At 38.1% G+C, this 13,433-nt stretch overlaps 1 protein-coding gene across 9 annotated transcripts in view; it reads left to right on the top strand.

Annotated features, from left to right (window-relative positions):
• Positions 1-13,433, top strand: part of cep128 (centrosomal protein 128) — a 284,185-nt gene that overhangs the window by 17,193 nt on the left and 253,559 nt on the right. For 7 of the 9 annotated variants that reach the window (XR_010002021.1, XM_062968036.1, XM_008117790.3 and 4 more), the window contains 2 exons: positions 1,187-1,278; positions 3,423-3,495. The exons of 1 other annotated variant lie outside the window; for it this stretch is intronic. Coding sequence is in view for 7 of the 8 variants with exons in the window: in XM_062968036.1 (XP_062824106.1) it covers positions 1,187-1,278; positions 3,423-3,495 (165 nt within the window). In the remaining variant the exon portion in view is untranslated. The remainder of the gene's footprint in view (positions 1-1,186; positions 1,279-3,422; positions 3,496-13,433) is intronic. One more of the 9 variants, XM_008117979.3, reaches the window with a different exon arrangement.

The raw sequence follows: 13,433 nt of genomic DNA, 5'->3' as shown, positions 1-13,433 counted from the left end.
CTTTCCTTGCTTTCAGAAGTAAACTAGTTTACTGCTGTTGATGTTTTGAATTTAGTCTGAAACTGGTACAGTAAATTGGAGTGAGCTGTTATTATCTTGCTCCTGAAGAATTTTTCCTCACCTCCCTTGCTGCTCAGATACTTTCCCCCTTGCCTTGCTTGCTTCCTTCCCTCCCGCCACTCAGGAGGTATTTTATTTGTGCTTTTCTTGCATGGTAGAAGTTGGTTGGACCTGATGGCCCCTGGAGTTGTTCCTATTATTATTATTATTATTATTATTATTATTATTACAAAGGCTGGGTGGTCATCTGTTGGGGGTGCTTTGATTGTGCTTTTCCTGCATTGCAGAAGGGGGTTGGACTGGATGGTCCCCGGGGTCTTCCACTGAAATATTGTTAAATTTATGTTGGTCAAAAAGTTTGCCCATGCCTCATATATATACAGTAGAGTCTCACTTATCCAACACTCATTTATCCAACGTTCTGGATTATCCAACGCATTTTTGTAGTCAATGTTTTCAATACATCGTGATATTTTGGTGCTAAATTCATAAATACAGTAATTACTACATAGCATTACTGAGTATTGAACTACTTTTTCTGTCAAATTTGTTGTATAACGTGATGTTTTGGTGCTTAGTTTGTAAAATCATAACCTATTTTGATGTTTAATAGGCTTTTTCTTAATCTCTCCTTGTTATCCAACATATTCACTTATCCAACGTTCTGCCGGCCCGTTTATGTTGGATAAGTGAGACTCTACTGTATATTCAATATGATATGATACAATATGATATATATATATATCTCTTGGGGTTCTACAAGAAACTTTTGCTTCAAAAAGGGCTCAGTGGCTGAAAAGGTTTGAGAGCCCCTACTTTAAGATATGAGCCCAGTTATAAATTGCCTTGAATTTTGCATGAAGATTCATGAAACTGAATCTCCAAATTGCATTTGGGTCTCTGTCTACAACTCGTTATGAAATCTTTTGGAGTAGTCCTGCTACTCCTAAAAATTCTTACCTAGTTTGCTATAAAAACAGATGGTTTGTAAAAATATATAACTTGTCCTCGTGCTTTATAAAGATGCAGAACATGCTTACTTTGAGCTTAGTGGTGTACAGCTGTGCTGAATCAAGCAAATGTATTTAACATGCACAATTTTAGTCTGTATGTGGTTGTATTGCAGTTGCACTCTTTACACCAGTCACTTAGAGACCTCAGCAGTGAACAGGTTCGTTTGGAAGATGATCTCAGCAGAGAGCTCTCAAGAAGAAATCGGTATGAACAGAAAGCATGACTTTGGCACATAGAACAGATGGAACAATCATGTAGAAAACAGGCATCCCACTCTCAGTATTGGTGTTCTTCAGACAGTATATTTTTGAGTTGGCTCTCACCTAGTCACTGCTTGCTGCTATAGATTATCCTTATTGGATAATGAATTGATATATCTTGCACATAATGTTTTCCTTTTGTAGGAAAACTTATGTGCTTGCTGTCATAGAAATTACAGTTTAAGAATTAATTTCACCAAGAACTGATCTCACCATCGTAGATTTTACATAGAATCATAGAATCATTGGGTTGGAAGAAACTGTATGGGCAATTCAGCCCAACCCCCAGCCATTCAGGAAAAGCACAGTCAAAGTACTCCTGACAGATGGCCATCTAGCCTCTGTTTGAAAGCCTCCAAAGAAGGAGCTTCCACCAAACTTCGAGGCAGAGAGTTCTTCCTTTGAACTGCTCTTACGGTTAGGAAGTTCTTCTTAATGTTCAGGTGGAATCTCCTTTCCTGTAATTAGAACCCATTGCTCCGAATCCTGGTCTCCAGGGCCACAGAAAACAAGCCTGCTCCCTCATAATTTTCTTCTTTAAAAGAATATCCTATGAGTCCTTTATGGACATAACCTTTCTGCTAGAAGCAGACAAGTCTGAGCTCCTAGGAGCCAGTTTGCCTCCCAGGAATCCTCTATTGTAGGCCTGTATAATCTGTGGTCCTCCAGATGTTTTGGACTTCAGTTCCCATAATTCCTGACCATTGAACAAGCTGACTAGGGCTTCTGGGAGTTGTTCTAAACACCTGCAGGGCCAAAGGTTATGCAGGCTCTATTGGCTACATCATGTTTTGAGTCTTCCTGTGGAGAGAAAAAGCAGGGTATAAATAAACATAGCAATAGTAATAATAATAATAATAATAATAATAATAATAATAATAATAATAATAATAAGCTGTGTGGGGTTTTCCTGCATTTTTAAAACTGGAAGTAGCTGAAAGTGTATTTTATTTATGTTCCGCTTTTCTCCCAGAATGGAATCTAGTAGAAAACCCCTCCTTCAATAGACAAGGGTCCAATGCTTTGCTCCAGAGCAGGCCTGTGTAACTTGCACCCCCTCCAGGTGTTTTGGACTCTAGCTTCCAGAATTCCCAACTCGGTTGTGCAGGCCTGCTCTAGAATAAAGTTACTGGTCTGTTATTAGTAATTCACCAGTCCTGTTTTTTTTTTTTTTTTTGAGGGGCCACTTCCCAGCTTTATCTGTGCAGATGTATGATTAGACCATAGGGACAGTAGGATTGTGCTTTCAACTAACGTTCTTGATGTGGCCACATTCCAAGAAGTAACAAACTGGGTGCATTGTTCACCACAAAACTGGAAAGTGTGGGATGGACAGCTCACATTCTGGTGCTTTGTGTGTACCCTCATTCAAACAGTTGTCCAGAATAGCAACATCAGGCATGTAGACACTTCCCCGAAATAAATATGTCTACATAGGTAAAGGTAAAGGTTTCCCCTGATGTTAAGTCCAGTCGTGACTGACTCTGGGGGTTGGTGCTCATCTCCATTTCTAAGCCGAAGAGCCGGCGTTGTCCAGAGACACCTCCAAGGTCATGTGGCCGGCATGACTGCATAGAGCACCGTTACCTTCCCGCCGGAGCGGTACCTATTGATCTACTCACATTTGCATGTTTTCGAATTGCTACGTTGGCAGAAGCTAGGGCTAACAGCGGGCGCTCATTCCACTCCTGGGATTTGAACCTGGGACCTTTTGGTCCGCAAGTTCAGCAGCTCAGTGCTTTAACACATTGTCTACATAGCGCTGCTTAAAAAATAAGATTTGCTTTGTTTTATTGACTATTTAAAAACAATTAGTGTGAAGGGACATAAAAACATGGCTGAAAACTGAGCAAGTGATGTCCTGATTTTGTTTTTGTTTTCTGGGCTAGGAAATGTTTCTTCTTTGGAAATATGTCATTGTGAGAGTTCCCACTAGCTAGATAAGTTACAAAAGCAAGATCTGGAATAATGTTTAATAAATAGTCACTATAATTTAATATTAATGCTAAAAATCGTTTGCTTAATGTAGCACACAGTATGTTGTGAACTGATCTTTTAAATCCGTTTTCTTCTTCTGTCCTATCTAAGCACTGATGCAGAAACAAAAAGGAGGTTAGAAGATTTATCTGACAGAGTCAATGAATCCCAAAGACAGGAAACAGTAAGTGCCTTGAAAAATCAGCCTTTCATAAGAAGGTGGGGGCAAGATATGAGAATTAGCCAGCTTCTTGCATTGCTGCAATGTGCATTCTGATATCCATTTTGTATCCTGCAGTGCACCTCTGGAGCAGGAGTAAATCTGGCTTTGTTAATTTGACTGGTCTCTAGATGGACATCCAGCCACATTAACCATAATATCTTTAGGCACTGGTTTCTTCACTTGGCTCAGAAAAAAGCACTGCTTTCCTGCAAAACTGAAGAATGCTTCTTGGGCTGCTTAAATTAATGGATGATAATAATGATAGTATTTAACATTTATATAGCCCTTTTAGCAGACTGCAGTGCTTTACAGGCACATAATCTTTGCAAGGCATGGATGGAGATAATAAAGTCCTTCAGTTACAGTTGCGTTAAAACTGTATCAATCCGAACCAGCATAATTAATAGTGGCTGTTGGGAATAGCAGACTAGTAGTATCTGGAAGGCCACATGTTCTCTGTTTGTGATGTAAGTGTCATCGTCCTGTTTCTGTGGTCCTTGGATTCTGTTTTATATCTGCGATTGAGCCTTGTTTTTATCTGCCTGATTTAGAGTTGGATAGCTGTAGTCCTTGCATTCAAATAATACAAGAATTTGGATCAGGGTAATCCATATACAAGGAGCTTAGATGAGGTGCAGGATCTTGCTGATTTTTATCAGCCCTTTCCTCTCTGTAACCTCCCATATTATTCCAGATGGTCTCTTTGTTCACCCCAGCAGATTTGGGAAGGTGCCAGAGGAGAGGCAGGAGCATTCATGATTAGTATTCCACTTGTGGAGTGCTCCTGATAGCAGGAGTGAGTCCAGGAACAAAGCCATAATATCCCTGGTTAAGTCATTCACTTCAGCTTATGGTAAGGGAAAAAAGAGATCATTCAAGGCTGATGTTTGCAGTGGAAACTTGTAAAACTGTAGACTAGATCCTTCACTTTAATATCTTGTTAAAGCTCTCTTCCTTCACCTATATTTTTTCTCCTTCATTCCACATCTCCTTTTTGATTTGTGAGCATGCCACATCTTTTATTGACATTGGCAATCAGAAGTTGCTGGTGTTGTTAGGGTCTTTAATGTCATGTTTTATTTTATACACAGTGCTTTCTTTTTCTGTTTTTAAAGACATTAGAACAGTGTAAAGTGTGATGTTCTTTCGTCAAAAGAGTGGCCCACTGTGGGAGAATCAAGGAATTCCTTGTTCTGGTGTTGAAAATAGCTTGGAGGTATTCCATGGCTTTCTTTTCAGTAAAACTCTGAAGAACAGCCTTTAGGACTGAGGAGATTTGTTTCTACTTGTTTCTTTTGTAAAAAAAAAAAAGAAATAAATAAAAAGAAAACTGGATACTTGAAGAACACTTATTACACTATGTTTTTATTACATCATTTCACCTAATGAAAAAAGTACTGCAACATAAGGGAAATCAGAAACTGCAGGGACTTGTTATTATAAAATAACATTTCTTGTCAACTCAAGATGTCTTTTTCAGCTCTGTGTCACTTTCACACATGTTCACTCCTAATTCCTTCTGACATTCCTTCAGCCATGTGGACAATTTCAGATTTTGGAGTATTTCGAATTTGTGAGCAAGGGATGCGCAACCTGTACCTGTTTTGGCTGGTAGTCTGTTTTAATGATGATTACACTGTCATATTTTAATTGAGTATAAAATATTTTTATAAATACTTTTACATTAGGTTGTAAGCAGTCTTAGACAGTGATATGTATACGGCTTAAACATTTAAAGGCGTTATTCTGAGTTTTGTTTCAGTAAAAGTTGAGCAAAACACAAGGAAATCTTAACGAACAAATGGCCAATTCCCATTAAAGAAATTGAGCTACAGTGGTAGACTTCCACCTGAGACGTGGGAGATCTGTAGCCAGTTTCAGGAGACCATATTGAATTAAACAGACAAATATTTATTTACCTGAACCTGATATAATGCTACTTTCAGTGTTGCTATGTCAGAAACCCAACTGGGAGTTTTCATGTATGTTCACATTCATACAGTTTAATGTATTATCTGTTGAAGTATCTCTGGTTTCAGTAGCATCCATTGTGATATTTATATATTTTTTTCTTTTTCCTTGCATCCTTGACAAAATTTTGGATTTACATTCTTGTCAATTTGTGACATCACCTATGTAGTACTTTTAAAATTCTTTTGTTGAGGCAGAAATTGAGTAAAATATAATATAAAAACTTTATTCTTATACCCCACCACCATCTCCCAAATGGGACTCGGGACGGCTTACATATGGGACAAAATGCCCACAGACACAAATAAAAACAATACATCAAAGCTGCTGCTGCTGCTCAGTCGTTTACTCATCTCCGACTCTTCGTGACCGCATGGACCAGTCCACGCCAGAGCTCCCTGTCGGCCGTCACCACCCCCAGTTCCTTCAAGGTCAACCCAGTCACTTCAAGGATACCATCCATCCATCTTGCCCTTGGTCGGCCTCTCTTCCTTTTTCCTTCCATTTTCCCCAACATCGTGTTCTTTTCCAAGTTTTCCTGTCTCCTCATGATGTGGCCAAAATACTTCAGCTTTGCCACTAATATCTTTCCCTCCAGTGAGTACCCGGGCATTATTTCCTGGGGGATGGACTGGTTGGATCTTCTTGTGGTCCAAGGCACTCTCAGGATTTTCCTCCAGCACTAAAATTCAAAAGTGTCTATCTTCCTTCGCTCAGCCTTCCTTATGGTCCAGCTCTCGCATCCATAGGTTACTATGGGGAATACCATTGCTTTGACTACGTGGACCTTCGTTGCCAGTGTGATGTCTCTGCTCTTCACTATTTTGTCAAGGTTGGCCATTGCTTTCCTCCCAAGAAGTAAACGTCTTCTGATTTCCTGGCTGCAGTCTGCATCTGCAGTGATCTTCGTGCCTAGAAATATAAAGTCTGTCACTGCCTCCATGTTTTCTCCCTTTATTTGCCAGTTATCAATAGGTGTAGTTGCCATGATCTTGGTTTTCTTGACGTTTAACTGCAACCCAGTTTTTGCACTTTGTTCTTTCACCTTAGTGATAAGGCTCCTCAGCTCCTCCTCACTTTCGGCCATCAGAGTGGTATCATCTGCATACCTAAGGTTGTTAATGTTTCTTCCAGCAATTTTAACTCCGGCCTTGGATTCCTCAAGCCCCCCATGTCGCATGATGTGTTCTGCATACAAGTTGAATAGGGAGGATGAAAGTATTTAGCCCTGCCGCAGTCCTTTCCCAATCTTGAACCAGTCTATTCAAGCAAAAACATACTTAAAATAAAAAATAGTTTAAAATGACAAAATGGTTAAAAACACAAAATCAATAAAACATAAGAATATAAAACAGCCGTGTAATCAGTACTCAACAATACACAATGGTTGGGAATTTCAATTGAATCAAGAAGCTTTACGGATTTTTATTTCTAAATCATGTTTTCATGCTAGACAAGATCTTTGAATAAAGCTATTCTTGGTTTCCATATAACAATTAATAATAGTGATGATAATAATAATAATAATAATAATAATAATACACTTTATTTATATACCGCTCTATCTCCCCAGAGGGACTCAGAGGGGCTTACAACAAAGAAGTGGCAAACATTCAATGCCAAAATACACAACAAAGAAAATAATGAGCCTCCCCAGATCCCAAACAGAAAATTCAAACTACAACAAAATTATAACAGATAAACCAAATTAAATAACATAACCAATCAACTATTACATGTCTAACATTTAAAATACAACAAAAATTCAACAAAATTTAAACAAATCTTGATCTGATTTAAATTATAAAATAAAGATATCATTAATCTAGCTCTAGTAATTTGCTGAACACATTTTCAAACACTGTTAAGGATCTTGGTGCCCCTTCAGTCCATCTCAAAAATTTAGCAAAGGCAAGCGCTGTACCTGCATTTTTTGCAGCTGTTACAATCTACTGACACCTAATTTGCATTCCAGCTTTTCTGTATTCATGGATGCACTCTTATAAAAAAAATCCATTACTTCCTTCTATGTTTTATATTGCTTTCTATTGTCTGCGAGGAAAGTTGTACGGAAAGTGGCACACTGAGGTTAGAACGCCCAAAGATAAAGGAATTTTGAAATCGAGCAATAGATTTTATTTTATGCATGACAAATGAGGGGATTACTTCTTAGAGAGAACTTTTAGTGCTTTCAATTTTGGGGAAGAAATAAACAATTGTCTCAAAAAGAGATGATGGGAATGTTTTTGACAGCAGCTAGAACTGAAATAGTAAAAAAGGAACTTGGTACAACATTTGTCACAAAGAACTTGGCTAAGTGGAATTTGATTTTCATCTCTCTTTGAGAAGTTAACCTACAAACTAAAAGATAATAAGGGAGGAAATGACTAATTTTGAAATTATCCGCTTTCTATTTCATGCATACGTTGACACAACTTGTAAGGCAAGTGATGCAATTATACTGATACTGAATTAAACTGTAACTTATCATTCAACTGGAGAATTTTTTGGAAGGATTTAATTCGTGAATATATAGAAACCCATAGTAGAGTAGAAAGGAATGAACTTTGGAATTAAGATTCATCAAATAAATCAACAATTTTGTGCTGGAATTATCAAGAAGCCTCTGATATCGTATTCATATATATGGTATATTTTAAATTGTTCTCTTTTGGTCTATTTAAATAGTTTTCCTGTTTTAGTCTGACATTGTTGTTTTGAATATGAATAAATGATTTTATTTTTAAAATAACTTGGAAAAATACTGATTAAAATATCTTTTATTGTGTGCCTTCAAATCATTTCTAATTTACGGTGACCTTGAGAACTCATCATGGGTTTTCTCTTTTTTTTTGGCACAATTTGTTTATAGGGGTTTCCCCCTTTGCTTTCCTTGTGGTTGGGAGCATGACTTGCCTAAAATCACTCAATAGTTTCCATGGCCATGTGTGGATTCAAACTATACTCACCCAGTATCCTAGTCCAATATTCAAACCGCTACCTTCCAGCTTTTTCTTGAAATTCAAGGAAAGCTTGTGAAGAGATCTGGACTGTGTCTCAGAAATTGTGGATTAAAATCAAGGGAGCCCTAGTAGGTGTGTACTTTGAAGCACCTGTGCAGTGAATTTCTTACGTGACCCTTTTCTGTCAGTTCTGAATAAGCAAAACCTTATTTTTCTTATAGTCATTATTCTTATAGTGTAGCCTCTATTGCAGCAGCGTAAACCATAGAGTTCAGGACATCCTTTATGTGTGTGGAGCTTCAGGCAGTGCTAAATTTATTGGTAAGATAAGTAAATCAGTTGAGGCTTTCAGTTTATTAAAGGTAGGGCCTCTTCAAAAAGCCCTGGCAAAGCATCCCACTTTGCCGAGCTTTTGGGAGGAAAGACGGAGCAGCAGGGTGAACCTGTCACCCCAAGTGCAGCTCCCTCTCAGCGATGCTATCCTCGTCACATGGGGAAAGTGTCGCCATTGTGGGGAGGCTCTCTGCCTTCCACCCCAGCACGAAGCTAGTCTCCCTTGTTGGGGTGGAAGTGACTTAGAACACTTTCACTCCGGTTTGGGGTGTGGCCTACACTGAAATGCACACAATGTCGTATGATGTCTGGCGTCAGTCTCTGTACCCCAGATGGAGTGTAAGTGTCCTAGGACGCTAAAATCACCCTGTCTGATGAGGTTGTAAATAAATTTTGACAAAAATAGCCCTCCATCTAATCCCAAAACTGTTTTGCTGGTTGCAGCCTCCATGCTGTATGAAAATCCTTGAAGAAAATGATTTACCCTTAAATGCTTCCAGGAGGGACGCTTCTGTGTTTCGGGGTGGGGTTGGAAGGAAGGCCATCAAACTACCTATCCCCACAAAATTAAGAAAAGGAAAGTAGAAGTAAGTGACTGATTATTCTTCTGTCAAAAAATCAGTGCAAAAAACTCTGGTTGTTTTACCCATGAGTCACTGTATGTACTGTACCTTAACTCTAATCAAAAAAGGAAATATTCCCTTCTCTGAATAGAGTGGCAAAAGGCGAGAATGTAGCAAATTTCTGGAGAACGTAAAAGAAGCATCGACTTTCTTTTCTGTGGCACCACTTCTAGCCTTTTTGAATGGCTGGGTGGGAAAATGGAGATGGCATCCTAGGGCAGCTGGATCCTGAAGTGGCATTTGTGATTTCTGCTATCTGGGCAGTGACCCTTGATTTACCCATGGTCATATTAAAATCCATAATTTTGCCCCCAAAATGTAACCTTGACATATACATGAGATCGACTTATACATGCATAAATTATAATATTTTCATTTAAGCCAGTGGTGTCAAACTTGTGGCCCTCCAGGTGTTTTGGACTTCAGCTCCCAGAATTTCTGGCCATTGGACAAATTGGCTAGGTTTCTGGGAGTTGGAGGCCCAAGCATCTGGAGGGTCACAAATTTGAAACCTCCGATATAACAACAACAACAACAACAACTTTTTTCTTACCCAGCACTCCTCATGGCTCAAGGTGGATTACAACATAGGAAAAAATAATCATAAATGTTATATAAAATATTGCAATCTTCGAAGAGCACCAGGTTTCCAAAATAGCCTCTTGCTTTCTTATAGACTCAGCATACTTTTGTGCAGCTGAGTGACTCTCAAATCATACCCTCCAATTTTGCATACATTAAATAAACCTGGCCCATGTCTGGCTAAGCAACATCAGAGTATGGTCCAGACAGGAAAAGTTAGTGACAAGGAAGAACAGACAAGCTTGGAAAGGCTGCAGCAGTTTGCTTTTGCCTGAACCTATTCAGCATGCAGAATGCAAGTTAGTTTTGCATTTTGATTTCAGTTTGCAGCAATAGAAGTTCTCTGAGGATAAAGGGTGAAAGTGGAAGAAGGAATAGAAACAGGGAGTTTGTCTACACTAAAGAATTAATGCAGTTTGAACACACTTTAACTTCCCTTGCTCAGTCCTTTGGAATCATGAGAGTTGTAGCTTTACATGGTCTTTAGCCTTCTTTGCCAAAGAGTGCTAGTGTCTCATCAAACCACAAATTTCATAGTTGCATAGCATTGAGTCATGCAGTGTCAAACTGCATTAATTCTAGATGCATCCTGGGATATGTTAAAAACAGCTGAAACAGGAGAAAACAGACAATAATGACAACTGGAGAATATGTCAGATGCAGTTAATGAAAAGGAAGATGTTTGTGAGGCTCAGTGTTTCTAACATGCAATCTTTTTCTTACCTTTTCTGTAGGTAGTATTTTATATACTGTGCCATATTAGATTTAAAAATCTATATTCTGAAAAAAGTTGCTTTGCATGGTGGTGTGTGGATTGCAATTTCAGTTCTCAGCAGTTCTCTTCCATGGTTACAACTGCTTAGACTTTTAACTGCCCTTGACTCTAGCGTGCTGTTTTTAAGTACTTGTAATGATTGGTTTCTTTCGGAGCGTTGCTTGAAAACCTTCCATCTAATGTTGTTTGAAAAGTAATTTGGCTCCAATAAATTGGGCATTAACCTTCAGTAATCATGGATTAATCATCCATTCCTTGATACTTTTAAAACATCTATTCTTTTCCAAAAAGAGAAAACAAGAAGAGCACTTTCCAGAAGAATGCAACACAGATTGCTTTGGTCGAAAACATTTTGCTCGAACTAAATAAAAAAAAGGAATATATAATAATGTAATTATTTTCAAACTATGGACTTGGGGCTGAAGAACCGTGAACAGAAGGGGAAAATATACTTTGGCCGTTTAACCAACTCTGTAGTGTGCAAAATCTTTCAGTAGCTTTCCTCCAGATTTATCAGGGATCGAGTTATATGATGAGAAATATGGCAAGCAAGGAAGTAGAAGGACTTGTGAAAACTCTTGTGTAAGAGTTTGACCAAACAGAATGGCTCTTCAGATCTCTAGTTTAAACAAAGCTTCTCCGTCAGGCCTTTTCATGAGCAGAAGAGGTTCTTGGCTACAGCTGCATACATGTAATAAAGTTTGAATAGCCTCTTCTGTTTGTACTAGGCATTCATACCACCCAACTGTCCTGATTTGGTAGGTGCAATCCCAAAAAGTCCTCTGCCATTCAACCTTTTCACCTGTTTTTAAAACATCCCAGTTTCTCTCTCTTCCTCCCGTTTCTCCCCTTGTCATCAGCTTCAGTTGCTGTAAACTGAGTTCAAAGAGCCAAGTGTAGTTCATTAACTCAGAGGGAAGGTAAGAGAGGATAGTGCAATCTTGCCCTTTTCTGTAGACTCAGGCAGATACTACTTCCACACTGCCCTATATCCCATGATCTAATCCTAGATTATCTGCTTTGAATTGGATTATATGAGTCCCCACTGCTAGATAACTTGGGATAAACAGATAATCTGGAACCAGATCCTGGAATATAGGGACAGTGAAAGAGGCCACAGCTGACTCCTAAGTCATCATATAATGTTTGTTTGACTATGTTTGGTTCAATTTATTGATGTTAGGTTTAATTTGATGTGAGGTTTTAATGTTATTTTTATATGTGGGATTTTTCATATATGAGTTTTTCTGTGATTTTATGTCGGTATTTGTTTGTTTTTATTGAAGCATTGAATGTTTGCCATTGTACGAGTCCTTCTGGGGAGATAGGGCGGAATACAAATAAAGTTGTTATTGTTATTGTTGTTATTATTATTATTATTATTATTTGGTCTTCCCCATTAACAATTCCCGGTTTGTCTGGTCTTCATTAATAATACTATCTTCCTCATTAATAACTTCCTCATTAACAACATTTTGGCTACACTCTGATGTTGCGTAGTCACACATATTGAGGTTTTCATCTGTAAAATATTGGGTGTGTGCTTTTGGTTGCCAATTTTTTTAAATTAAAGGACTGATTAATAGTAGCTAAAGATGTAAGGATGCCAATTTTAAAAACATGTTGCAGGCAGGCTGGTATCTGGCAATCTTTAGGTAGGAAAATGGAATATACTATATTTCATTTTATTAAGTGTTTCTGATGCTATTCTGTTATGATATTGAACTTAAATGTATGGTTTGCAGTTCATATTCCAAAGGCCTAATGCACAATGTACGTAATGCTGCAAATACAATGCTGTGTACATTTTAAAAACCATCCTTTTTTACATTTAGTGTGAAGAAAGGGTTTGTGTGAACTGTTTAAATGTTATCTGCCACTAGAGGGTAGTGTCTGCAAATAGATAAAGAAGTGCCTGTATAGTAGCTAGGTTCTTTATTCCACTGAGGCTTTGTTGTTTTTGTCCCCTTCTATAAAAGAAAGAAATCACAGCAAATAATTCTTCTGATCATATTAGTAAAGTTCCTGATTCATTCAGCCATGTTTTTTTTATTATTTAGAAGCCAGAAACTATTCAAATTCAGTTCTTGATTTGTCATTTAGCAAAGTTACAACAACAACAAAAATCCTGGTATCTGTATATGGAAATTTAGTGTGATTTTACACAGAAGAGGGAACTTTAACATTTTGGTAAATATTGTCTCTGGCCAAGTTCCACTTGCACACAGCTAGTGACCTTGGTGGGATTGAATATTTCTGTTCATATTTTTTTAAAAAACAAACATACTCTCAGATTGCTATTCTAATAGGATTCAGATGGAGCGCAGATTTGCATCTGCAATAATTGCACCTAGATAACCTTGCATATCCTTTGCTGGATTGGGATGATAGCATGGTGATGGATTATCAAGGCTTTGTGTATTCTGTGGAGGAATACAGACAACCCAAGTTGCACCATCTGAAAACCAATATGATAAAGTAACTCAGCTCAAACTGAGCAAATGAACTTGAAAAAGTGCAAAGTAGGACAGCGAATCCCACTGATGAACAGAAGTCCTGCTTACCTAGACTCTGATTTTTGAGATTTCTGCAAGCTTACATAACCCTGAGGTTGTCTTCTCTTAAGAAAAACTTAAGAACTTGTGCATTGTT

This window comes from Anolis carolinensis, chromosome 1 (genome assembly GCF_035594765.1).
Source record: "Anolis carolinensis isolate JA03-04 chromosome 1, rAnoCar3.1.pri, whole genome shotgun sequence".
Lineage (NCBI taxonomy): Eukaryota > Metazoa > Chordata > Lepidosauria > Squamata > Dactyloidae > Anolis > Anolis carolinensis.
This window is presented reverse-complemented; position numbering and strand designations above follow the sequence as displayed.